At 48.0% G+C, this 25,857-nt stretch overlaps 3 protein-coding genes across 4 annotated transcripts; all 3 read left to right on the forward strand.

The window, feature by feature from the left end:
* The first annotated feature begins 512 nt into the window (after positions 1–512).
* LOC129459963 (MKI67 FHA domain-interacting nucleolar phosphoprotein-like) lies at positions 513–7,605 on the forward strand. Its single transcript, XM_055237380.2, has 2 exons — positions 513–1,007; positions 7,213–7,605. The coding sequence occupies exons 1-2, from the start codon at positions 513–515 to the stop codon at positions 7,531–7,533; spliced, it is 816 nt and encodes a 271-aa protein (XP_055093355.1). The 3' UTR covers positions 7,534–7,605.
* A 5,867-nt stretch (positions 7,606–13,472) lies between these two features.
* On the forward strand, positions 13,473–15,783 carry C13H19orf84 (chromosome 13 C19orf84 homolog). The gene is made up of 2 exons (XM_055237745.2): positions 13,473–13,601; positions 14,566–15,783. The coding sequence occupies exons 1-2, from the start codon at positions 13,567–13,569 to the stop codon at positions 15,089–15,091; spliced, it is 561 nt and encodes a 186-aa protein (XP_055093720.1). The 5' UTR covers positions 13,473–13,566; the 3' UTR covers positions 15,092–15,783.
* Positions 15,784–16,068: 285 nt separating this feature from the next.
* On the forward strand, positions 16,069–24,091 carry LIM2 (lens intrinsic membrane protein 2). Of its 2 annotated transcripts, none has more exons than XM_055238288.1 (5): positions 16,069–16,124; positions 16,554–16,860; positions 21,428–21,577; positions 23,361–23,495; positions 23,738–24,091. In XM_055238288.1, the coding sequence occupies exons 2-5, from the start codon at positions 16,560–16,562 to the stop codon at positions 23,797–23,799; spliced, it is 648 nt and encodes a 215-aa protein (XP_055094263.1). In that variant the 5' UTR covers positions 16,069–16,124; positions 16,554–16,559; the 3' UTR covers positions 23,800–24,091. The 2 variants fall into 2 exon arrangements, with proteins under 2 accessions (XP_055094263.1, XP_055094264.1); XM_055238289.1 differs by having other exon boundaries at positions 16,554–16,734.
* Positions 24,092–25,857: the final 1,766 nt, after the last annotated feature.

Consider the following 25,857-nt stretch of genomic DNA (forward strand, 5'->3'; position numbering starts at 1 on the left):
TGCCCATGCCGATCTCAAATTCCTGGCCTCAAGCAGTCCTCCTGCCTCAGCTATCCAGGCGACTAGGATGACAGGCATGAGCCACCACACCCAGCCTACATCTATTGTTTCCCAGACATCTGTATGTGGACATCCTGCAAGCACCTCATGTCCAAAACCATGCATTATCCTCCCATGCTCTCCTAAATGCTCCCAGCCTGAAAGCCCTTCTTCCCCTTATATCCTTGATCTTAGCTTACCATGCCACCATTGCCCAAACTCAAAATCTTAGGAACAACTCTGACTTGTCCCTCACTCCACATATCGGCAACTCCCAGCCATTCTCCCTCCTAAATATCAGGTGGTGCTGCCTCCTCCACCCTCCCAGCTGCCACTGATCCTGATGTTCTGTCACTTGGACTGTGTATACATATGTATGTTAAAAGAATAGATGCCCGTTTTCTGCCTCAGGGGAGCTGGGAGCCCGATGTTTCTGGGAGCACTGCGTGGAGTTAGTTTCAGCTGCTTTTGGCATGGCGGCTTTTTCTGGCCTGGCTGGGATCTCATTGCTTAACCCACAGGAAGATGTCCAGTTTCAAAAGGAGGTGGCGCAGGTTCACAAGCACATAACCCAGCAAAAAAAACAAGAACAACTTACTCCTGGAGTAGTCTACATGTGCCACCTACCTAATCTACTTAACGAAACCCAGATCTTTTCATATTTCTCCCAGTTTGGCACTGTGACACAGTTCAGACTGTCCAGAAGTAAAACAACTGGAAATAGTGAAGGCTATGCATTTGTGGAGTTTGAGTCTGAGGATGTTGCCAAGATAGATGCTGAAACAATGAACAACTACCTGTTTGGTGAAAGACTCTTGGAGTGTCATTTTATGCCACCTGGAAAAGTACATAAAGAACTCTTTAAAGACTGGAATATTCCATTTAAGCAGCCATCAAATCCATCAGCGAAATGGTATAATCAGAATTGGACACTAACACAAAAGCTACGGATGAGGAGCAATTTAAAAAGAAAGATTACTCAGGAAGAAATTAGCTGGCTGAGCATGGTGGCTCACGCCTGTAATCCCAGCACTTTGGGAGGCCAAGGCGGGTGGCTCACCTGAGGTCAGGTGTTGGGGAAAAGCTGAGTGTTGGGAAAAAGGCTGAGGCAGGGCTTGCATGTCTGACATAATGTAAAAGAGTCTTGGAACGTGTCTGGGGTCCAGGGTCTAAAACCTCTCGTGGCCTTTGGAACACCAAGCTCTGTGCTAAAGGGTGGAAGGTTGCCCTGCTGCACCATAATCTAAGCCCAGGGCATAACACCCCTCGTGGCTTGGATGGAATCCAGGGCTCAGAGCACAAAACCCCCCACGGCCTCTGGAATGTGTCTAGACTTGCCGGCTCCTTGCTTCTAGCATTCCCAGGCTCATAGATCAATTGTATCTTAAACTAGAACATGTTTCCCATTATCTCAAATAGCAGAACATGTTCCATATGCTTCAAAGAAAATGCTAAACTGTCACAGCTGTAAATCATGCGCTTGATGCACCACTTTCTTTCAACCCCCACATCCTCACTACCTGCTTCTTTGTCTGATCACCAATAAACAGTGCAGGCTTCCAGAGCTCGGGGCCTTCGCAGCCTCCATACTAGCATTGGCCCCCTGGACCCACCTTATGCACTTTTATCTTTTCTCTTTCCTTTGACTCTGCTGGACTTTGTAGCCCCCATGGCCTGGTGCTGGGTCTGATCACCCCAGCATTCCTGGCACCCAACATGGGACGATGAAGACCCCGGTGAAAGAACGCTAGAGCACGTGAAAGTGGAGGAAGTATCATCAGAGGACACCCGAAGATGACTGAAAGAAGCTCGGTAGGAAAGCTGAGTGCTCAGAAGAACCAGGGTAACAATCGGACAAGGTGAAAGCAAACATTCTGCTTATTTGAATTTCTTAAGGCATTTATTATGAAAAGGGGCAGTGAAAGTTAGTACTCAAAATTTGTTATCACTCTTTAGTACAGTAAAGCAGTTTTGCCCATGGTTTCCAGAACAAGGGACTATGGAGTTGGATGAATGGGAGAGAACTGGCAGAGATTTTAAAAAGGCATATAAAGAGGGAGCAAAAATTCCAGTTTCCATTTGGTCAATGTGGGCACTAATAAAGGCAGCTCTTGAGCCATTTCAAACAGATGATGAGGCAGATTCAGCTGAGGGAGACGAGGACGAGTGTAAAAAACTAACTTCAGATTCTGAATGCAAGGAGCAAAAAAGAGAAGAGGTTAAAGAAGGGGAAACTGAAAAAGGTATATTTTACTAGCCCATTGGCTCCATCTGCTGAATTAAGTGAATGGCCACCTCCTCCCTTTCCCCTTAATGGGCGAGAAACTTAAACATTAAAACCTGGAGCAATTGGTGGTGCTATGCAAAATTCTATTCAAAAAGCTAGAGCAAGCGGGGGGCGGTGGCTCACGCCTGTAATCCCAGCACTTTGGGAGGCCAAGGCGGGCGGATCACAAGGTCAGGAGATCGAGACCATCCTGGCTAACATGGTGAAACCCCCGTCTCTACTAAAGATACAAAAAAATTAGCCAGGCGTGGCGGCGTGCGCCTGTAGTCCCAGCTACTCGGGAGGCTGAGGCAGGAGAATTGCTTGAACCCGGGAGGCGGAGGTTGCAATGAGCCAAGATCGCACCACTGCACTCTAGCCTGAGCAACAGAGCGAGACTCTGTCAAAAAAAAAAAAAAAAAAAAAAAGCTAGAACTGAGGGAGACCTTGAAGCATGGCAATTTCCAGTTACTATAATCCAGCAAGGAGGACAGAATATAACTAATTGGGCCACTTTTCCTTTTAAGTTATTAAAGGAATTTAAGTAAGCCATTAGTCAATACAGACCGAACTCTCCTTTTGTGCAAACTTCGTTAAAAAATGTGGCTCTTGATAATAGGTTAATATCGTATAATTGGGATACTTTAACAAAATCTGTTCTCACTCTGTCTCAGTATTTAGTTTAAAACTTGGTGGGCTGATGAAGCTCAAACTCAGGCAAGGGAAAACACACAAGCGCAGCCACCTGTGCCTGTTTCCTTTGAACAGTTAATGGGAGTTGGCCCTAATTGGGGTAGATTAGAAAATCAAGCAGTAATGGAGGATGTTGCCATTGTTCAGCTGCGCTCTGTATGCTTACGGGCATGGGAAAGGATAAATGTCACAGGGGAAAAATATCCTTCTTTCAGCTCGTCCGACAAGGACCTAAAGAACCATATATTGATTTTATTGCTTGGCTCCAAGAGGCTGTGTATAAAGCCATAACTGATAAAACAGCTCAGGATGTTGTAATACAGCTTCCTGCATATGAAAATGCTGATGCAGGCCGGGCGCGGTGGCTCGCGCTTGTAATCCCAGCACTTTGGGAGGCCGAGGCGGGTGGATCACGAGGTCAGGAGATCGAGACCACGGTGAAACCCGTCTCTACTAAAAAATACAAAAAATTAGCCGGGCGTGGTGGCAGGCGCCTGTAGTCCCAGCTACTCGGGGAGGCTGAGGCAGGAGAATGGCGTGAACCCGGGAGGCGGAGCTTGCAGTGAGCCGAGATCGCGCCACTGCACTCCAGCCTGGGTGACAGAGCAAGACTCCGTCTCAAAAAAAAAAAAAAGAAAAGAAAAAGAAAATGCTGATGCAGAGTGTCAAACTGCTATCAGACCTATGAGAGGGAAGGCTCATTTGGCTGAATATACTGGGGCTTGCGATGGCATTGGAGGTAACTTGCATAGGGCTACTCTTTTAGCTCAGGCTATGGCTGGATTGAAAGTAGGAAGGAATACGCCCCGTTTCTCAGTCTCTTGCTTTAATTGTGGGCAATTTGGACACACAAAAAAGAAATGTAAAAAAGGAAAATAAAAAGTCTGGACCAGATATATGGTGGAGGGATGCACATACAAAGAGCTGAGAAAAAGGAAAGATAATTATATGGGGAAGAGGATTTGCTTGTGTCTCTCCAGGTGACAATCAGGTGCCTGTGTGGTGCCCACCAAACATCCGAATTTCTATCACGAGTTACAGCATCTAGTGGACCCACCTGTACGGTGCAAATTGAAGGCTTAAGGACTGCTTTTTTGCTACACTGTTGCACAAGAAGGATAAGGCTCCATTTGCATTTTCTGTGCCTTCTGTTAGAAGGGGCCTGTTTCTCATTATCAGTGGAAAGTTTACCCCATGGTAATTAACCAAAGAGGCAGAAGCTGAGTTACAGCTTGTAGAACAAATGCTTCAGCAATGGCATGCCTCCCGGCTACAGCCACAAAAGTTTTTGCTTCTGTTTTGCTAGATTTACTAATGTGGGTTTGAGGGTATGCTTGTGTTTTTGCAGGAGATGAACAAACTGTGTGGATGCCCTCAAGATGTGTACAACCATGGAATGGGAGAGTGGAAGGACCCATGGATCCCAACCATGGACCTGGTTCCCACAGTACAAGCCATGAGCCAGTTGAGTCTGAATGCCAAGATGGAACGAGGACCGACCGGAGTCATGCTGACATCAACCCCCATAACATGGGGACAGATCAAGAAAACCACACAGGAAGCTGAGAAACTGCTGGAACACCAGGGTGTTACCTTTTGCTGGAATTCAGAGGTACAATAGATGCTTAACGGACCAATGCTTTTTGACTGAGCTCCTCTCTACCTGAATACAAGAGACCCTAATAGTTAGGCAGGAATATCATCGCCCCTATTCAGCATGAAGAAGTTGCAGAAGACGGACCTTCATCCTTCTGCAACCCTTAGGATTAAGCGTCCTCTTGTAAAAGGGAAAGGGGAAATATGTAAGAAGCATTCAAACCAGAACGACTCCATTTTGAATCAGGGCCAATGCATCCTAATGAGAAAGGGATGAAAAAATGAATATATCTATAGGATATAAATATCCCCCATATGCCTGGGACCTGTTGTTGGATGCTTACAGATTGACACACAAGCCTGGTTGGCAGTAGTCCCCGGAAAAAATAAATCACAGGCTGCTTTGCATATGATTTGGGGGCATAGTTTAAAACATAATTATTCCAATCCTAAAACTCTGAAGTTCTGTCCGAATAAGCTCGAATGTGAGTGAAACAAAGTTTGGTTTGAAGGTGTGGATGCTTGAACTTGGAAAGATTGTATAGCAAGTAAGGCTGAGGTGCTACAAAATAATTCCTATGGAATCATCACTGATTAGTCCCCTAAGGGGATCTTTAAAGAAAATTGCACTGGAAGGCCCTCTTGTAGAACAAATGTAGTAAACCAGAGGAATTGCTGGCAAAGGAATCATACACAGTATGTTCGGACGGAAGCTAATGCCCCTATCATATGGAGTCCTGCTGGCATTGTTGCCCCTAGTCCAAAAATGATATCTCCTGCCATAAGACAGCAATATTCTGAATTATGGAAATTAGCTATGGCTCAAAGTTCAATCAAAAGTTGGGAGGGTACATATAAAAGGTATAGAGGGGAAGGAGGTAAAAATAAATATGCTCTCTCTTTTTTTTCCAACAGGACCTTTTGGATTCAAAGTTGTGTTCGGCCACCTTTTATGCTAGCAACAGGAAATGTTACAAAAATCAGACTATCCTGATAATTAAAGCCAGAGAAGGAGTTTGGATCCCTATGTGTCTCTAAATAGACCACGGGAGGCATCATCATCCATTCATATTGTAACTAAATCCTTAAAAAACTATTATCCCAAAGATTTATAGTTGCCCTTACATTTGCTATAATTGGCCTCATTGCTGTTACTACTACCACTGCAGTAGCTGGTGTGGCTGTACATTCATCTGTGCAAACTGCTGAATTTGTCAATAAGTGGCAAAAGAATTCCATAAAATTATGGAACTCCCAAGCTCAAACAGATCAAAAAATAGTTAACCAAATTAATGATCTCTGTCAGACAGTGATTTGGATGGGAGATCGTATTATGAATTTAGAAAGTAGAATTCAAATGCAATGTGACTGGAATACATCTGACTTTTGTATTACTCCTGATAGTTACAATGAGGCAGAACACTGATGGAAGGAGGTTAAATGCCATCTAGAGGGTAGAGAGGAAAATCTCACCCTTGATATTGTAAAACTAAAAGAGTGGGATTTTGAAGCCTCTCAAACTCACTTAGCCCTGCTCCCTAGAACTGATATTTTGAACAAGACAGCCAATGGGTTGTCTGCAATCAATCCTCTTAAATGGATTAAGGCCATTGAAAACTCTACACTTGGAAATTCTGTTCTAATAATTATGTGCTTGTGCTGTCTCCTTTTAGTCTGCAGATGTGGAAGCCACCTCTGGAGAGAAAGCCACCATTGAGAACAAGCAATGATAGCTGTGGTGGTTTTACAAAAAAGAAAAGGGGGGCATGTTGGAGAAAAGCTGAGTGTTGGGAAAAAAGCTGAGGCAGGGCTTGCTAGTCTGACATAATATAAAAAGAGTCTTGGAACATGTCTGGGGTCCAGGGTTTAAAACCCCTTGTTTTAGACCTTTGGAACACCAAGCTCTGTGCTAAAGGGTGGAAGACTGCCCTGCTGCACCATAATCTAAGCCTAGGACATAAAACCCCTCGTGGCTTGGATGGAATCCAGGGCTCAGAGCATGAAACCCCTCGTGGCCTCTGGAATGTGTCTAGACTTGCTGGCTCCTTGCTTCTAGCATTCCCAAGCTCATAAATCAATTGTATCTTAAACTAGAAGAACATGTTTCCCATTATCTCAAGTAGCAGAACATGTTCCATATGCTTCAAAGAAAATGCTAAACTGTCACAGCTGTAAATCATGCGCTTGATGCACCACTTTCTTTCAACCTCCACATCCTCACTACCTGCTTCTTTGTTTGATCAGCAATAAATAGTGCAGGCTTCTAGAGCTTGGGGCCTCCGCAGCCTCCATACTAGCATTGGCCCCCTGGACCCACCTTACGCACTCTTGTCTTTTCTCATTCCTTTGATTCTGCCGGACTTCATAGCCCCCACAGTCTAGTGTTGGGTCTGATCACCCCAACAGTCAGGAGTTCGAGACCAGCCTGGCCAACGTGGTGAAACCCCATCTCTACTAAAAATACAAAAATTAGCCAGGCATGGTGGCAGGCACCTGTAATCCCAGCTACTTGGGAGACTGAGGCAGGATAACTGCTTGAACCTGGGAGGCAGAGGTTGCAGTAAGCCGAGATTGGGCCACTGCACTCCAGCCTGGGCGATAGATCGAGACTCAATCTCAAAAAAAAAAAAAAAAAAAAAAAGGAATTAGCTAAAAAAGGAATTATGATTTTCCTTCTTCCTTCTTTGATTTTCCAGAAAACAGAAAGTATTTCAAAAACTAATTGTCAGACGTCTACAAAAGGCCACGTTTTACATAAGAAGAAGAAAAAGGTTTTAGGCACTCTTGACACTCCTGAGAAGACTGTGGATATCCAGGGCCTCACACCAGTTTGTACACCACCATTTTTGGAGAGACGAAAATCTGAAGTGGCTGAAATCAATGATCATGATGAAGCTAATGAAACAGTTTTCAAACAGCCCATACCCTATGTAAAATAAGAAACACCAGAGACTCAAACACCTACATATTCACGGAAAAAAAGACGAAGCAAAAGCAATCAGTGATTTTCAATGTATTACATATATTTCTTCTGAAAAATATAATATTTTCATGAAAGCGGACTTTGTGTTTTACTAGGTACAATGAAATGCAACCCTTGACAAGATTTTCAGAGGTAAAATACAGTTTGGTCAAGTTAAGGAAAGCAATCTGTAATTTTGGATTGCCTGCCCTTGGCTGAAATACAGGGGTGCATACGAGCTTGCAGTGGCTTGACTGACATTGTCTCTTTGTCCTGGCCTCTAGTTTTCTTTTGGTATGTCATAGCTTTCCTTAGTTACTCTACCTAGATAGAAAGTTGACCACTAACTGCAGGTTTAAGTACTAAACTGCAGCCTTTTTCTATCGCCAGTAGTTAAAGACCACCAATCTGGTTTGTCCATCTACATGGTTTGTCAGGGACATTTAACTCATGAGAGTGCTTTAGATTTCAACATCAGATGGTTGAAGCTGGAAGGTAAATTATATGTAGTGTGAGAAGGCAGTTCCAGTTTTTTGTTTTGTTTTGTTTTGAGATGGAATCTTGCTCTGTCGCCCCGGCTGGAGTGCAATGGCGCGATCTCGGCTCACTGCAACCTCCGCCTCTTGGGTTCAAGTGATTATCCTGCCTCAGCCTCCCCAGTAGCTGGGATTACAGGCGCATGCACCACCCCACCCAGCTCATTTTTGTATTTTTAGTAGAGACGGGGTTTCACCATGTTGGTGAGGCTGGTCTCGAACTCCTGACCTCATGATCCGCCCGCCTTGGCCTCCCAAAGTGCTGGGATTACAGGCATGAGCCACCGCGCCCGGCCCAGCAGTTCCAGTTTTAGCACAGATTTGCTTATGTATTAGTTCAAATTTTAATAGAGATTCAAAAATGACTTTTTTTTTTTTTTTTTTGCCAATTTGTTAAATTAGTTTTCGTTGGGCTAGCATGGATTCATAACCACCATTTTATACTAGTATCACCAGTGAGGAATTGTATTTCAAGGTTCAAACAATAACCAGCAAATAAACTTTTTTCTACAAAAAAAAAAAAAAGCATAGATGCCCACGTACCATGGGGCTTAATGAGAACAAGCTCCATGCTGAGCCCTTTACATACACCAGCATGTTTGAATGTCATAGCAACTCTGAGACAAGTGTTCTTGGCCAGCTCCCGAGTGAAACTGAAGCTCAGAGAGGCTAAGCAAATTACCCAAGGTGACTCAGCTTTTCAGGGGCAGAGCCAGTATGTGACATCAGTCAAGCACGTCAGTTGGACTCCACGCCCATGATCTCAACACTTTCCTGTACTTCCTCTCATTGTGGCAATGAAGAACTAGGGCTTAGGCCGGGCGCTGTGGCTCACGCCTGTAATCCCAGCAGTTTGGGAGGCCGAGGCGGGTGGATCACATGAGGTCAGGAGTTTGAGACCAGCCTGGTCAACATGATGAAACCCCATCTCTACTAAAAATACAATAATTAGCCAGTCCTGGTGGCAGGCACCTGTAATCCCAGCTACTCGGGAGGCTGAGGCAGGAGACTCGCTTGAACTTGGGAGGTGGAGGTTGCAGTGAGCCGAGATCGCATCACTGCACTCCAGCCTGGGCGACAGAGCGAGACTCAGTCTGGAAAAAAAAAACAAAACACACACACAACAAAGGTGACACCCGAACCTTGACACCTCGACAGGGCTGAGAGGGGAGAAGCTGGGTGAGGGCCTCTAAATCTGGGGAGATTTCAAGGAAGGGAGGCAAAGATGACCTCCTGGACCTAAAAGAGGAGAGAGGACATGAGGGTAGGACAGGCACTGAGAGGCGCCCACCTTGCCCTTGGAAGGGTCTCAAGTAGATGGGGTGGAATGCATGGGAAAGAGCAGGGACCCCAGGATCTCCAGGGACGGAAGGGGGTTGGGGGAGGAGGGGGATTTTAGGAAATCTGTAAGCGCCTACGAAATGGGGAAACCCCAAAGGTCGAATCTCAGAACTTTGAAGGTCTAAAGCCAGTAGGGATAGGGAGTGGAGAGTAAAAGGGTCTGGTTCTAAGCGGTGGATGGGGCAATGGGGCTCCCCATGGGCCAAGGAGATGCCGAGAGGGATTCTCCCCTTAACAACTCAGTCCCCTCTCTCCCTCCAAGCTCCGCTCCGCATCTCCAGGCCTGGGTCGGGTCTCCCGGACGCTACCGGAACCTACCCGCACAAGCGCAGACAAAAGCCTCAGCAAAAATGCCTGAAGGAGAAGAAAGGCGCTCGCCAACCAGAGGGAGAAGGCGAGGCGGGCGGGGTCCGCAGGGTGGGGATTCAAAAGCGGCGCGAGTTCTCTGGCCAATCAGAGCCGAGAATAGTGGCTCGCGTCGCCTAACAAGTGGGCGGAACTCTAACCAATCGCCGCTGCGTTCCCCTGCAAATCGGAAGTCTCGCTTCCCCTTAAGCAGAAGTTGGTTGGCCGGTTTTCAGAACTAGCCTGTCAATTTTGGAAGCTGAGTAAAGGGCATTTCCTTAGCGACACAAGGTCCCGCCTCCAGTCTCCTAGCGCCGCGGGGGCACGGGGGGCGGGGCAGAAAAAGCCTTAAAGGGCGAGGTACGTGGTAAGCGGTCAGACCCTGGTTTCCAAATGGCGTCAGATCCTGATCTTAGTAATAGGAGAAGCAATAAAAGAACAAGCTAGAACAATCCTATGACGCTAGACTTGAGCAGTGAGCGCCATCTTCCTCTGGGATTTAAAGTAACCGAATGGATAGACCCAGACTTGAAATCTGAAGATCCAAGTTCTCATCAGTCTCCAGGAAAGAAAAGCAAGCCAGATCTCTTGGCAAAAATCCTATTCCGGCCAGTCGGTGCCACTAACATCGTCCAGCGTAGGGCGATCCTGTTGCCTGGGACTTCTCCTTAAAATGCAATGTTGTGGGCCAGGCACGGGGGCCTACCCCAGTAATCCCAGCACTCAAGGTGGGAGGATTACATGGGGCCAGGTGTTCGAGACCAGCCTAGCCAACATGGGGAAACCCCATCTCTACTAAAAATACAAAAATTAGCTGGACATGGACATGGTGGCACATGCCTGTAATCCCAGCTACTTGGGAGGCTGAGGCAGGAGAATCGTTTGAACCCGGGAGGCAGAGGTTGCAGTGAGCTGAGATCGCACCATTGCACTCCAGCCTGGGCGACAGAACAAGACTGTCTTAAATAAATAAATAAATAAATAAAAATTTTAAAATACCCTGTAATCCTAGCACTTTGGAAGGCCGAGATGGGAAGATTGCTTGAGGTCAGGAGTTTAACACCAACCTGGCCAACATAGACCTCTTCTCTATTAAAACAATTACATAATTTTTTAAAATGTGGATTAAATGAGTTCATATTATTCATTAAAATAGATCTCCAGTCTGGCCAACATAGTGAAGCCACGTCTTTACTAAAAATACAAAAATTAGCAGGGCGTGGTGGCAGGCGCCTGTAATCCCAGCTACTCAGAGGGCTGAGGCAGGAGAATCGCTTGAACCCGAGAGGTGGAGGTTGCAGTTCGCTGAGATAGCACCACTGCACTCCAGCCTAGGTGACAGAGGGAGACCCTGTCAAAAAAAAATAAAAAGACCCTCATTTTACGAAATAATTTAGTACTCCCCCAACTCTCAAGGTTGTGAAAAACAAGGAAAGACTTAGAGATGGCTGCAGATTAAAGGAGACTAAGGAGAGAGGATGACTAAATCCAATGTGGTAGTCCAGATTGGATCCAGGACCAGAAACAAAGGACATCAGTGTAAAAACTGGTAAAATCTAAATAAAGCCTGCAGTTCACCTAATAGTCCTGTCAGTTTCTTAGTTGTGACTAACGTACCATGTACATTACATGACAATGTAAGATGGCAACATTAGGGGAACTCCAGTATGGAGTAATGAGAACTCTCTGTATTATCTTTGTAACTTTTCTGTAAGTATAAAAGTATTCCAGGACAAGCATAGTGGCTCATGACTGTAATCCCTTGGTACTTTGGGAGGCCAAAGCAGGAGGATCTCTTGAACCCAGGAGTTTGAGACCAGCCTGGACAACATGCTGAGACCCTGTCTCTACAAAATAAGGCACCCCGTGTGGTGGTGTGTGCCTGTGGTCCTAGCTACTTGGGAGGCTGAGGTAGGAGGATGGTTTGGGCCCAGGAAGTTGAGGCTGCAGTGAGCCATGATCACACCACTGCACTCCAGCCTGGGTGACAGAGGGGGACCCTCTCTCAAAAAAAAACACGCAAGAAAGTATTGCAAAATAAAGCATTTATTTAAAAATATAAAGACCTATGCCACTCCTCTTAGCTGATTATTTTCCAGTCCCTGAATCACTATATTTGTTTTACTTTCAGAAGCTGTTCCCTCCCTAGGAATATTCAACTTCCAGTCTTCCAGTATGTTACCTTCCCATAGCAGCCTTTTCTAACCATCTTATCTACTTAATTTATTATTATTATTATTTTTTTTTTTTGAGATGAAGGTTCACTCTGTAGCCCAGACTAGAGTGCAATGGTGCCATCTCAGCTCACTGCAACCTCCGCCTCCCAGGCTCAAGTGATTCTCCTGCCTCAGCCTCCCAAGTAGCTGGGACTACGGGCATGCCCCACCATGCCTGGCTAATTTTTGTATTTTTATTTTATTTATTTATTTATTTATTTATTTATTTATTTATTTATTTATTTTTGAGACAGGGTCTCACTCTGTTGCCCAGGCTGGAGTGCAGTGGCACGATCTCAGCTCACTGCAACCTCTGCCTCCCAAGTTCAAGCGATTCTCCTGCCTCAGCCTCCCAAATAGCTGGGATTACAGGTGCTTGCCACCACGCCCAGCTACTTTTTGTATTTTTAATACAGATGGGGTTTCACCATCTTGGCCAGGCTGGTCTCAAACTCCTGACCTCAAGTGATCTGTCCACCTTGGCCTCCCAAAATGCTGGGATTACAGGCGTGAGCCACCGGGCCAGGCCCCTAACCACGTTATCTACTGTATCTCCCTACCTCGGTGCCTCTATATCCCCTTGCCCTGATTTGACATCTTCAGGTACTTATTCTTACAGAATATATGTATGTATGTCTCGTCTGTCTCCTTTACAAGCATGCAAGTTTCCTGAGAGTAGGGGCCATGTCTGTTCTGTCCCGTGTGCAGCCTGGAGCCCAAAGCATAGCAGGCATTGAATATTTCTTAAATGAATGCATGTAATAATGACGATTGCTTCTCAGCAAAACACTGTCACAACTACCAGCAATAACAATAAGTAAATCTCATTTGTTCAGCCTAATTGTGGTCCAGATTCTGTGTTTACTAATACACAAGTAATATCACAAGAACCTGGACGGTAATATTAGCCCCATTTCTCAGATGGAGAAACTAGGGCATAGAGACTAGAAGGACCTAAAGTTACAAAGCAAGTTAGAGACACGGCACCTAGTAGAACCCAGCGCCTAGAACGGCTAAGACCCCCAGACCATCTACCACGCCCTCTGCCCTGGGGAGTGTCCACATGTCCAGATTTCTCTACCTAAAACGTCCCTTGAGTCCTGAAGAATCTGTCTTGAGGATATGGCAGGAATAAAGAAAGAGAGAGAGAGAAGGGGGCAGGGGTCCCGGGACTATTGGATCTGAGAGAGGAAGGGGGCTGGGGACCCAGAGTCCGGGGTCTGAAGAAGGAGGGGCTGGAGCCTGGACTCCCGGGTCTGAGGGAGGAGGGGGCTGGGGATCTAGACTCTTGGGTCTTAGGGAGGAAGAGCTGGGGATCTGGACTCCTGGGTCTGAGGGAGGAGGTGCTAGGAGGTGCTGGAAGCCTCAGGTAAGCGGTCTTGAGGAACTAGATCCAGGTCCGGGCCTGCGCTCTTTCTTTTGGGAGCCGGGATCACTCCGCGAGCCACGCCCCATTTCTGACCTGGCCAAGCCCCGCGTCTCTCGGCCTCGGCCCCTCCCCAACCTTCCTGGGCCCTCGAAGGATCTCGGAGGCGAAGTTGCTAGAAGATACTTAAGAGGGCCCCAGTGGAGATGGAACAACCAAAGGACGGGGCTGGGCCTGAAGGGTGAGACAAAGACCTCCTGAGAGGGGGACAGAGACCCAGAGAGAGGAGGGGACAGAGAAAACGAGAGAGAAAGGGCGCGCTGAACAGACCTGCATAGAGAATCAGGAAAAACAAAAAAGGCTCAGGTATCACCACATAGGTACAGAATCTTAGAAGATCTTGGTGAGAGTTGAGCGAGATACTTAGAAACAGGCGGAGGCCGGGTGCAGTGGCTCATGCCTGTAATCCCAGCATTTTGGGAGGCCGAGGCGGGTGGATCACATGAGGTCGGGAGTTCGAGACCAGCCTGACCAACATGGAGAAATCTGTCTCTCTTAAAAATACAAAATTAGACGGGCGTGGTGGTGCGTGCCTGTAATCCCAGGTACTCGGGAGGCTGAGGCAGGAGAATCGCTTGAACCCGAGAGGCAGAGGTTGCAGTGAGCCAAGATAGCGCCATTGCACTCCAGTCTGGGCAACAAGAGTGAAACCCAGTCTCAAAAAAAAAAAAGAGCTAGAAACAGATACTCATCGAACAGAAATTTCCAAGAATAAACCAAAAATTGTGAAGACTCCAGGGATCCCCAGAAGGCTGGAGAAATCGTAGCTGTCCACTGTTTTAGCACTTAGCAGACCCAGCCCTGTCATACGCACCTTTGATACCATCCAAAGCCATCTGTGACTATAAACAAATTAAGGTTCGAAATAGGAAAATGATTTGTCCAAAGATACACCACCAAAAGGGAGGCGGCCAGGAATTGGAGCTGAGTTCTGTCTGATGCCGAAGTTCATGGCAGAGCTGTCTGTTTCTTTAGAGAGACCCGGGATAGAAACAGAGAGAGAGAAGAGGGGGAGGAAGTCACAGGTGGGCACTGAGGATGGAGAGATGGCTGCCTTCCTCAGAGGTGCAGAGACAGCCTGGCAGCGAGAAACAAGGAAATACGGAGACGCTGAGCCCCACTGACCTGTCTTTTTGTTGTTCTAGGAACAACCTGTCCCTGCCGTCATCTGGGACTGAGCCATGGACCCCTGCGCCTCTCCCAGCCCCTCCACCCTGGCTTCTGAGCTCCACAGACCCCGCCCACCTGGGGCTTCCGGAGAGCGTGGCCTCTGTCACCGTGCCCATACGCCTGGACACCCTCTCCTGCCTCCTGCACAGCGCCCTGCTGGGGGCCTACACCTTCCAACAGGCCTTGCCCTCTTGCCCCTGCTGCCCCCAGGCAGGCCACTCCCAGCCGGGCGCAGTCAGGAGGCCTCCCAGGGGACGCGGAGGCTGGGAAGTCAGGCACAGGCCAGGCTGGGGCCGGGGCCCGCATAGACGGGGCCTCGGGAGAGCTGAGCAGCCAGAGAGGGGCCGGGCGGGGGGCCCTGGGGCTGGCCCCAGGACCCCACCAATGACGCTGCCATCACCACCAACACTGCCTGCCCAGGATGGGAAGAAGGAAGCTCGAGGCCCACAGCCACCCCTGGAAACACCACCGGCTGCTGAGGACTGGGAGACAGAGTACTAGGACCTTGGAGGGTCCAGCACCTGAGATTGCAGTCACCCAGGAGGGTTTTCCTGGGGCCCAGAGTGATCTCAGCCCTGTCAGAAGAACCTCAAGAAACATCTTCCATCCTCCCCTCTCTCCAAAACCACGGTCCCAGGAGTAGCTCCTGTGAGGCACTTGGTGAACCTGACCTAAGTCACCTGAATCCCAAGTGAGAAGAAAACCCTAAACCCCATACCCAGGCCTGTCTCCTTGATGGCCTCAACCCCATTCCCAGCGCCATCCCCAGCCACAACCACAATCCTTACCTCATTCCCAACCCCCAGGGCTCCTCCAACCCCATTCCCTACCCTCTCTCTAATCCCAAAGCCACTCCTACCTGCCTCTCTCTTCCCCACTAATACCCTATTCCCAAACCCATTCATTCCCATCCCTGTCACCAGTCCCAGCTCCACTTCAGTGCCTCAACCCTAACCCACCCTCTTTACCAACCCCTTTCTCCTCCTTCCCTATGTACCTCAGCCCATCTTTAATGTTCTCTGAATCTACAGCCCCAAAGAGCCCCATCCTCAACCTCAGCCACAGCCCGGTGTCCATCCCCACAAAGAACTACATTGGCCCCACATATCCAGACACCTGTGACTCCCCACCCCACTGCCTGCTCTTCAGGTAGGAAGCCCTGGTTGAACAATAAACGCGTGACTCTCCCTGAATCTTGCGTGTGTGCGTGCTTACACAGCTCGGACAAAGCCAGGGTTGCTGTGAGCAAGGCTGGCGACGAGGTATTGGGTTCTGGGGAGGGTCACAGAGGTCAGAGAGCAGGGGCTGGGTGGGGGGAGCCCCCTGGATGCCTGCTTCAGCAAATTCCATTTGAGGCCTCTGCCACCGCTGCATTTCTGCCTGCTGGAAGCTGCTGGTTCGTGGGATCATTGTGTAGGGAGGCTTAAGGGATTTGGGGAACCTAAGGGGGCAAAGAGGCCAGTGACCAGGCTCAGCTCAGTCTGCACAGAGGGGCCGTGGCAGAAGGAGGGCTCGGGCAGGCTCTGCCACTCAGGTAGGCACCAGGCATGGGACCTGTAGCCGCCTCTTCCCCAAGTCCCAGGAGTCTAGGGTCCCAGCTCCTTCTTCTCCCAGGACCTGATGTCCCACCGCCTAGCCCTTAGCCCCTTCCTTACCCACCACCCAGGAATCCAGGCTCCTGGGCCCCTTCTCGCCCCCGGCCTTCTCTTCCCCAGAACGCAAGACTCCAAGAACCCAACCCCCCGCTCCCTGTCGTCTTTCCAGGATCCCTACCATCCTCCACCCTCAGACCCAGGAGTCCGGGCTCCAGTCCCCTCCTCCCCCAGGACCCAGGCTTCTAGGTCTTCATCTCCTTCTCTCAAGCACTTGGCATCCCACTCCCGAGCCCTCTCTTCCCCCAGTTCCTTCCTCCATCAAGTCCCAGGAATCCAGCTCCCAACCCCATCTCTCCCCTTCCCCACAGATCACCATGTACAGCTTCATGGGTGGTGGCCTGTTCTGTGCCTGGGTGGGGACCATCCTCCTGGTGGTGGCCACGGCAACAGACCACTGGATGCAGTACCGGCTGTCAGGGTCCTTCGCCCACCAGGGCCTGTGGCGGTACTGCCTGGGCAACAAGTGCTACCTGCAGACAGACAGCATCGGTGAGCCCCCCGGCCAGAGTCCGGGCCGCGCCTGGGGAAAGAGCAGGGCGGACCTCAGGGCCCAAGGACACCTGTATTCCAGATGGAGAACTCTGCGGCTCAAAGAGGGAAAGGGAGCAACCCAAGGTCACTCAGCATGGAGGGGGCAGAACTGGGACTACAGGGTTGTTTTGTAGCTGCAGTTTCACGGGGTGCTGGTTTGCGGGTTAAGTTGGGAGAGGTGGCATTTCCTGACGCCTCAAAGGTGTCATGCACAGCAATTGGGGCTAGTGTCACGAAACAGCATTTTCTAAATATCTACTATGGACCAAGAACTATGTTAGGTACTGGGGGATACAGAAGAAATATGGGCCCTGAATTTGCTAAATACTGCAAAAGTAGCATAGAGTATTTTTGCTTACTTATGATGTGCCAGGCCATAGATAGAGAGATACATAGAAATATATAGTATATTGCTTGCTACATAGCATCTATAATAAGTTAATGTATACTACATTATGTGTAATATATGCAATTTATATTATTACATATGATTTATGATGTATAATATATGTAACTACATATATACATTAATAAATTAATATACAGTATAGTGTATTATACATGCACCTCTATTATATAATAAATTACTAATACATAATATATTGTATATAATACGCTACATATATAAGTAATGCACATATATATGATGTAGAATCCATTATATTACACATTATCTAATAAATAGTATATATCATGCCACATATTATATAATAAATTAATAATATATATTATACAAAATATTATATAATAAATTAATATATAATGTAGAGTATATTATATTGCACACTTATTATATAACACATTAATAAATTTAGCCAGGCGTGGTGGCTCACGTCTGTAATCCCAGCACTTTGGGAGGCCGAGGTGGGCGGATCACTTGAGGTCAGGAGTTCGAGATTAGCCTGGCAAAAAAGGTGAAACTCGGTCTCTACTAAAAATACAAAAATTAGCCAGGCATGGTGGTGCGCACCTGTAATCCCAGCTACTCAGGAGGCTGAGGCAAGAGAATCGCTTGAACTCGGGAGGTGGAGACTGCAGTGGGCCCAGATGGCACCACTGCACTCCAGCCTGGACAACAGACGAAGACGCTGTCTAAAAAATAAATAAAAATTAATTAACAATATATAATATATTGTGTATTATTACTAGTAATAGTAATAATAATAGCTGGCATTGATTGAGTGCTTACTATGCCCTATGTGCTATTCTAAGCGCTTTACATGGATAAACTCGCTTCCACCCCTAACACCACTAAGGGCAGTTCAATTGTATGTAAGAGTGAGACATGAGCTTTGACCTCAAAATTCAAACATCCTCTTGAGTAGTTGAGAAGAAGAGCTAAGCCTCACTGAGTGCCGGACGTGACAGGCATGGGAGACTTCACCCACTCATCTCTCCCCGAGCCAGCCCTGAGAGAGAGGCAGGACGATGCCTGTTTGCTGGAGGGGTAGACTGAGGCAGGGAGAAGTGAAAAGACTTGCCTTGGGCCACCAGCTTCAGAGTCCGGTCTGCCTGACTCCACACATCCTTCTCATTTCTGGCTGTCTCATTTGTGACACTTCTACATTTCTCCTGCTGCAGGCTAGGAATTCCCCAAGGGACAGCCCTGAGCCACCTCTCTGTCTTATCTCTGCCAGGGATGCAGGAGACAGGGAGGCTTGGTGAAGGTCTTTCTTTTTTTGTTTGTTTTTGTTTTGTTTTGTTTTGTTTGAGACAGAGTCTCACTCTGTCACCCCTGCTAGAGTGCAATGGCGCTATCTCGGCTCACTGTAACCTCTGCCTCCTGAGTTCAAGCAATTCTCCTTGCCTCAGCCTCCCGAGTAGCTGGGATTACAGGCGCCCACAACCATGCCTGGCTAATTTTTGTATTTTTAGTAGAGACAGGATTTGACCATGTTGGCCAGGCTGGTCTCCAACTCCTGACCTCAGTTGATCCACCCGCCTCGGCCTCCCAAAGTGCTGGGATTATAGGCATGAGTCACCGAACTTGGCCTCATTATTTCATTTGATTTGATTTTTGTAGAGACAGCTTCTCACTGTATTGCCCAGGCTTGTTTCAAACCCCCGGCTTCAGATGGACATGGTGGCTCAGCCTGTAATCCCAGCACCTTGGAAGGCTGAGGTAGGAGGATCACTTGAGCCTAGGTGTTTGAGACCAGACTGTGCAACGTAAGGAGACCCCATCTCAACAAAAAATAAAAAATTAGCTGGGCATAGTGGTGTGCTCCTGTGGCCCCAGCTGCTCAGAAGGCTGAAGTGGGAGGATCACTTGAGCCCAGAAGTTTAAGGCTACAGTGACCTAAGATAGAGCCACTGCACTCCAGCCCGGGTGACAGAGCAAGACCGTGTCTCAAAAAATAATAATAAGATAAAATAAATACTTAAACCCTCCTGGCCTCAAGCAATCCTCCTGCCTTAGCCTCCCAAAGTGTTGGGATTCCAGGCCTGAGCTGCTGTGACCAGCCTGAATTAGTGTGCTAGGGGTGCCATAACAAAGCCCCACAAACCGGGTGGCTTGAACAACAGAAACGTGTTGTCTCACAGTTCTGGAGGCCAAGATGAAGATGTGGGCAAAATCAGTTCCTTCTGAGGGCTGTGAGGGAGAATCTGTTCCATGTCCCTCCCTCCCTGGCTTCTGGTGATTTTCTGGGAATCTTTGGTGTTTCCTTGGTTTGGAGATGCATCACCCCAATTTCTACCTTCCTCACACATGGCATTTTTCCTAAAAGCGTGTTTGTGTCCAGATTCCTCTTTTTATAAGGATGGCAGTCTTTGTTTTATGTTTTGTTTTGTTTTTGAGATGGAGTCTTGCTCTGTTGCCCAGGCTGGAGTGCAGTGGCACAATCTCGGCTCACTGCAACCTCTGCCTCCCAGGTTCAAGTGATTCTCCTGCCTCAGCCTCCTGAGTAGCTGGGATTACAGGTGCCCGCCACCAAGCCTGGCTAATTTTTGTATTTTTAGTAGAGAGGGTTTCTCCATTTTGGCTAGGCTGGTCTCAAACTCCTGACCTCAGGTGATCCACCTGCCTTGGCCTCCCAAAATGCTGGGATTACACTGGGCAGGAGCCACCACACCCAGCCCAGTTTTTGGATGAGAGCTCCACCCTACTCTAGCGTGATCTTGTCTTAACTAATTATATTTGCAAAGACTCTATTGCCAAATAAGTTACCATTCTAAGGCACTAGTTACAATTTCAACATAAAAATTTGGGGCGGGGGACAGAAAGACATAACTCAACCCATAAAAATATCCATGGAGAAACAGCCAGGAATTTCTCTCACCGAGGCTTCTACAAGGCAAAAGACTGGGTTATACAAAGATCCTAGACTTTTTACTCTGCAATGGCAAGATGCAAGGTCTGAGGGGTACCATTTCCCGGGGGGCTCCAGCAGACAGAATAGCCAAGCAGTTAGGAGCGTGGGCCTTGGAGCTTGGATTCCGACTCCAGCCCTGTTTCTAATTATGAGACCTCGGGCAAGTCACTTTACCTCTCTGGGCCTCCATTTCTTCACTTGAAAAATAAGCATAAAAATGGTACTTATAGAATAGGGCTCTGGAGGAATGAATAACATCACACCTGGGTAGTGAGCATGGCATATAGTTAGCCATTGCTAAAGGAGGAAGAGATTATTATTATCTTTCCTGAGAGGCCATCCCTGGGCAAAGCACAAGAGAAGAATGGCCCCAGTGCTCAACATGAATTCATTTCACGCATTTATTGGGCACCTATTATGTACCAGGTGCTAGGTGCTGGGGACACAGTGGTGAATGAGACAGCAAGGCTCTTGTCCTTGCAGAGCTAAGGATTTACTGAGGAGAGACAGACATTATAAATAAGTTAAAAACAAGTAAATAGGACATTTTCAGATATAAGCAAGTGGTATAAAATAAATGAAAGAGTAAGTTGGGCGCAGTGGCTTGCAACTACAATCTCAGCACTTTGGGAGGCCAAGGCAGGTGGATCACTTGGGGCCAGGAGTTTGAGACCAGCCTGGCCAACGTGGCAAAATGCCGTCTCTACTAAAAATACAAAAATCATCCGGGCGTGGTGGTGCGCACCTGTAGTCCCAGCCACTCAGGGCCCTGAGGCAGGAGAATCATTTGAACCCTAGAGGCGGAGGCTGCAGTGAGCTGAGATTGTGCCACAGCACTTCAGCCTGGGTGACGGAGGAAGACTCGGTCTCAAAAAAAAAAAGAAAAAAAAAGAAATGTGAGAGAGAATAGTAATTAGCAGGAAAATATAGGGAATCATCATTCATTCATTCATTCATTCATTCAACAAACATTTCCCGAAGCCAGAATGCAAACCAAATGTGTGGTGGGGGTGTTTGTGATACAGAACCAACCCACTGCCTGTCTTCAAGGAGCAATCAGGCTGGAGGGGGAGACAGACAAAGAGTCACAACCCTTAGCCGTGGGTGAAGATGATGACTGAGGGGTGGGGAGATGCTACCTAGAGGATGAGTCAGAGGAGCTTGGCTTTGGAGGATGAGTAGGAGTTTGCCAGGTGAAGAAGAGGGCATTTGCAAAGAAGGAAGGATGAGCTGCGTCAGGGATATGGAAAAGGGCAAGGCGTTTTCATCTCAGAGGTAGCAGCATCTCTCACTTAGAGCAGGGGAGGTGTGGGAATGACCATGGGGTGCTCCCACAGCATACTGGAATGCCACCCGGGCCTTCATGATCCTGTCTGCCCTATGCGCCACCTCCGGCATCATCATGGGCATCATGGCCTTCGCTCATCAGCCTACCTTCTCCCGCATCTCCCGGCCCTTCTCTGCTGGCATCATGTTTTTTTCCTCAAGTGAGTAAGCCCACCCTCTCCCTACCCCTCTCCTTGCTCTCAACTCAAACCCCAATCTGTCCCCACCCCTCAACACCATTCTCACCCCTTACTCCTCACACTCAACCCCACCCCACCCTAATCCCATCCCCACACCCAAAACCAACCTCATGACTATTTCTAGTTCCAGTCTATTCTGACACTAGCTGGTGTACTACAATTCAGTTCTGGCACGAATCACCTAAAATTTGTGTTTGACTCCACAGGTTAAGACCACAGTCCCTAGCGAGACTGCCTCCACCTCAGCTACAAGCTGCAAGCAGGGTGCCTGGGCCACCCATGCTTTGGATGCATTGGCTACAAACTAGGAGGTTCCCAAGACCCACTCAGATTCAAAAATTTGCTGGAGGCCGGGCACGATGGCTCATGCCTGTAATCCCAGCACTTTGGGAGGCCGCCGCGGGTGGATCACTAGGTCAGGAGTTTGAGACTAGCCCGGCCAACATGGTGAAACCCCATCTCTACTAAAAATACAAAACAAAATTAGCCGGGCATGGTGGCAGGCACCTGTGGTCCCAGCTACTTGGGAGGCTGAGGCAGGAGAATGGCATGAACCCGGGAGTTGGAGCTTGCAGTGAGCCGGGATTGTGCCACTGCACTCCAGCCTGGGCAGCAGAGCAAGACTCTGTCTCAACAAAAACAACAACAACAATAACAACAACAAAAGTTGCTGGAATAACTCATAGAATGCAGGAAAGTGCTATACTTACAGTTATAGCTTCATTATAGAGGACACAGCTCAGGTCCAAGCAAATGAAGAGACACAGAGGGCAGAGTCTAGGAGAGCCCAAAATGCAGAGCTTCCAAGCCCTCTTCCTGTGGAGCCAGGGATCACCCTCCCAGCACACAGATGTTTTCACCAATAGGGAGCGCCACTGAGCTTCAGTGTCCAGAGGTTTTATTGGAGTCTTGTAAAATAAGCGTGACTGATTGAATCGCTGGCCATTGATGGAATGCAGTTTCCAGCTTCCTTTCTTCCCTGATATCAAGTGGTTCAGAGCCCCAACCGTCTAATATCATGGTTGGTCTTTCTTTCTTTCTTTTTTGTTTTCCTTTTTTGAGATGGAGTCTCACTCTGTCACCCAGGCTGGAGTGTAGTGGCTTGATCTTAACTCACTGCAACCTCCACCTCCCCTCCCGGGTTCAAGTGATTCTCCTGCCTCAGCCTCCTGAGTAGCTGGGATTACAGGCACCCACCACCACACCCAGCTAATTTTTTTTTTTATTGTATTTTTAGTAGAGACAGGGTTTCACCATGTTGGCCAGGCTGGTCTTGAACTCCTGACCTCAAGTGATCCACCGGACTCAGCCTCCCGAAGTGTTGGGATGACAGGCATGCGTCACTGTGCCTGGCCTAGTTGGTCTTTCTGACAACCACACCCAACCCTGAGTCATCTCATCTCATTACCATAAACTCAGGTTGGGCCCAAGAGGCTCAAGAATAACAAAGACCCTCCTATTACTCAGGAAGTTCCAAATATTGATTCTCCCTCCCAGGAACCAGAGACAATGGCCAGTTACATTATAAAACACAAGCGTGTCCAACTCTATCCCAAACCTATCCCCCAATCATCTTTACCCCTAATTTCAACTCAACCCCCATCCTCACTCTTATCCCCACCCCCAACCCATTTCCACCCCTTTCCCCAATCTTAATTCCTACCCCCATCGTCAGCTGTCTGCCCATCTCCAAAATCACACCCAGCCTTAGTCCCACCTGCATCCTCCCGCCCTCTCTCCCCAGCTCTTTTCGTCTTGTTGGCCTTGGCCATCTACACTGGAGTCACCGTCAGCTTCCTGGGCCGCCGCTTTGGGGACTGGCGCTTTTCCTGGTCCTACATCCTGGGCTGGGTGGCAGTGCTCATGACGTTCTTCGCAGGTACTGGGGGCAAGGGGTGGGAAGGTCAGTGTCTGGGGCAGAGTGGGCAGCAGATAGGGTGGAAGATGACCGGGTGTCCCACATGTGTCCCACAGCACTGGGTCAGGAGGAAGACTCCAGGCCTATGAAGTCTGGGGTTGGGGATACTCAGGGAGAAAGAGAGTAGAGTGTTGGGCTCTCTTGGGGTGGAAACGGAGCTGGGGGAGGTTTGGGGGGCTCAATTTGAACTTCTTCTCATGCAGGGATTTTCTACATATGCGCCTATCGGGTGCAAGAATGTCGGCGCCTGTCTACACCCCGCTGAGCCCAAATGTGTCCCCCAACTTCATCTGGAAGTTAAAGTGAGGCCACTGAAGAGGAGGAGGAGGGTCTAGAGGCCTGAAATCCTGGTTCCTAGGGGAATGAGGGGGCTCAGTTCTGGACTGTGGGTTTGTGGGGGGAGGCTGACTGCTGGTCCTAGGCTGGAAGGAGGAAGAATGGGGCCTGTGGGAGGGAGCTGAGAAGACTCAAGTCACCATCTGCCTGGCAGGTTGTTAGAAAAATGGAATATCCATTAGAGCAACTTTCTGGGGTCTAATAAAACTGATGTGAAACTACTAAAGTGTTAATCCTTGAGGGACTGGGATGGGGAGAAACAGCTGTAAGGGTGGTGGGTGTGGGCAGGGGTGCTTTTTTTGTGTGTTTTTCTTGTTGTTGTTGTCCTCATTGTTTTGAGACGGAGTTTTGTTCTTGTTGCCCAGGCTGGAGTGCAATGGCGCAATCTCAGCTCACAGCAAACTCTGCCTCCTGGGTTCAAGTGATTTTCCTGCCTCAGCCTCCCAAGTAGCTGGGATTACAGGGGCCCACTACCAAGCCTGGCTAATTTTTGTATTTTTAGTAGAGACGGGGTTTCACCTTGTTGGCCAGGCTGGTTTCGAATTCCTTACTTCAGGTGATCCATTCACCTCTGCCTCCCAAAGTGCTGGGATTACAGGCGTGAGCCACTGCACCCGGCCCAGGGGTGCTGTATTATGGAGGCCTGACCTTCTCAGTTTCTGCAGGGAGGGGAACAGAGATAAATCAACAGTCCCTGTCCAGAAGCTCACCACAGTTCAACTTCTTGGGTATGGGTGTGTAGGATAATCGGACAAATGAAAAGATCTCTGAAAAAGCCCCCTGCCCACCCCACCTCCAGTTGGCTCTCCCCAGCCTCCTCTCTCCTCCCCTGATGCGTCCCTTCAAAGGAAACACCAGAACCCTGAGCCTTCACCTCTGGCACCTGCCCTTCACACACTATTCATGACCGTGATCTTCTCTTCATTCACTCATTAGTAATTCATTCTATTAATTGATGCTGGCTGGGTGCGGTGTCTCACACCTGTAATCCCAGCACTTTGGAAAACCAAGGCAGGTGGATTGCTCAAGCCCAGGAGTTCCCCAGGCAACATGAGAAAACCCATCTCTACAAAAAAAAAAAGAAAAAAAAAAAATTAGCTGGGCATGTTGGTGTGTGCCTGTCCCAGCTACTCAGGAGGCTGAGGTGGGAGGGTCGCTGGAGTCCCAGGAGACGGAGGTTGCAGTGAGCTGTGATAGCACCACTGCACTCCAGCCTGAGCGAGAGTAAGACTATGTCTCAAAATAAAAAAGAAAAAGAAAAAGAAAATAAACGGTTGTTAACTGCCATGAGATTTACTGATGTCTATCATAAAATAATAAGACTATTTCACAAGGCTGATTCTGATGAGACTATTTACTACAGCTATGCTAATAAATGTTATGTTTATAGAGGCTTATTCCCTAAAATAACATTTACTGGGGCCTTCTCAAATAAAAATACTGTATTTATACAGGTTTTCTCTAATAATAATGACAATTGAAGATTTCTCTAATAATTTATTGAGGCCTATTTAAATAGAAATATTTGCTGAGACTTATTCTAGTAATCATATTTATAGGGGCTTACTCTAGCAATAATAATGATATAATTATGACTCCAGACTCAGGACTCCAACTTACCTATTCAACCTACTTACTCAACATTTCCACTTGAAAAGAAGGGGCATCTCCAACCTCATATATCCAAAAATAAGTTCCTGATCTCACACACACCCTATGTGTTCCTCCCATGGTCTTCCCCATCTTAGGAAATGGCAACCCCATTTTTTATTTTATTTATTTGTTTTTTTGAGATGGAGTCTCGCCCTATTGCCCAGGCTGGAGTGCAGTGGTGCAATCTCAGCTCACTGCAACCTCTGCCTCCCTTCTGGGGTTCAAGTGATTCTCTTGCCTCAGCCTCCCAAGTGGCTGGGATTACAGGCGTCTGCCACCATGCCCAGCTAATTTTTGTATTTTTAGTAGAGACAGGGTTTCACCATGTTGGCCA

The sequence above is a fragment of the Symphalangus syndactylus genome, chromosome 13 (genome assembly GCF_028878055.3).
Source record: "Symphalangus syndactylus isolate Jambi chromosome 13, NHGRI_mSymSyn1-v2.1_pri, whole genome shotgun sequence".
NCBI lineage: Eukaryota > Metazoa > Chordata > Mammalia > Primates > Hylobatidae > Symphalangus > Symphalangus syndactylus.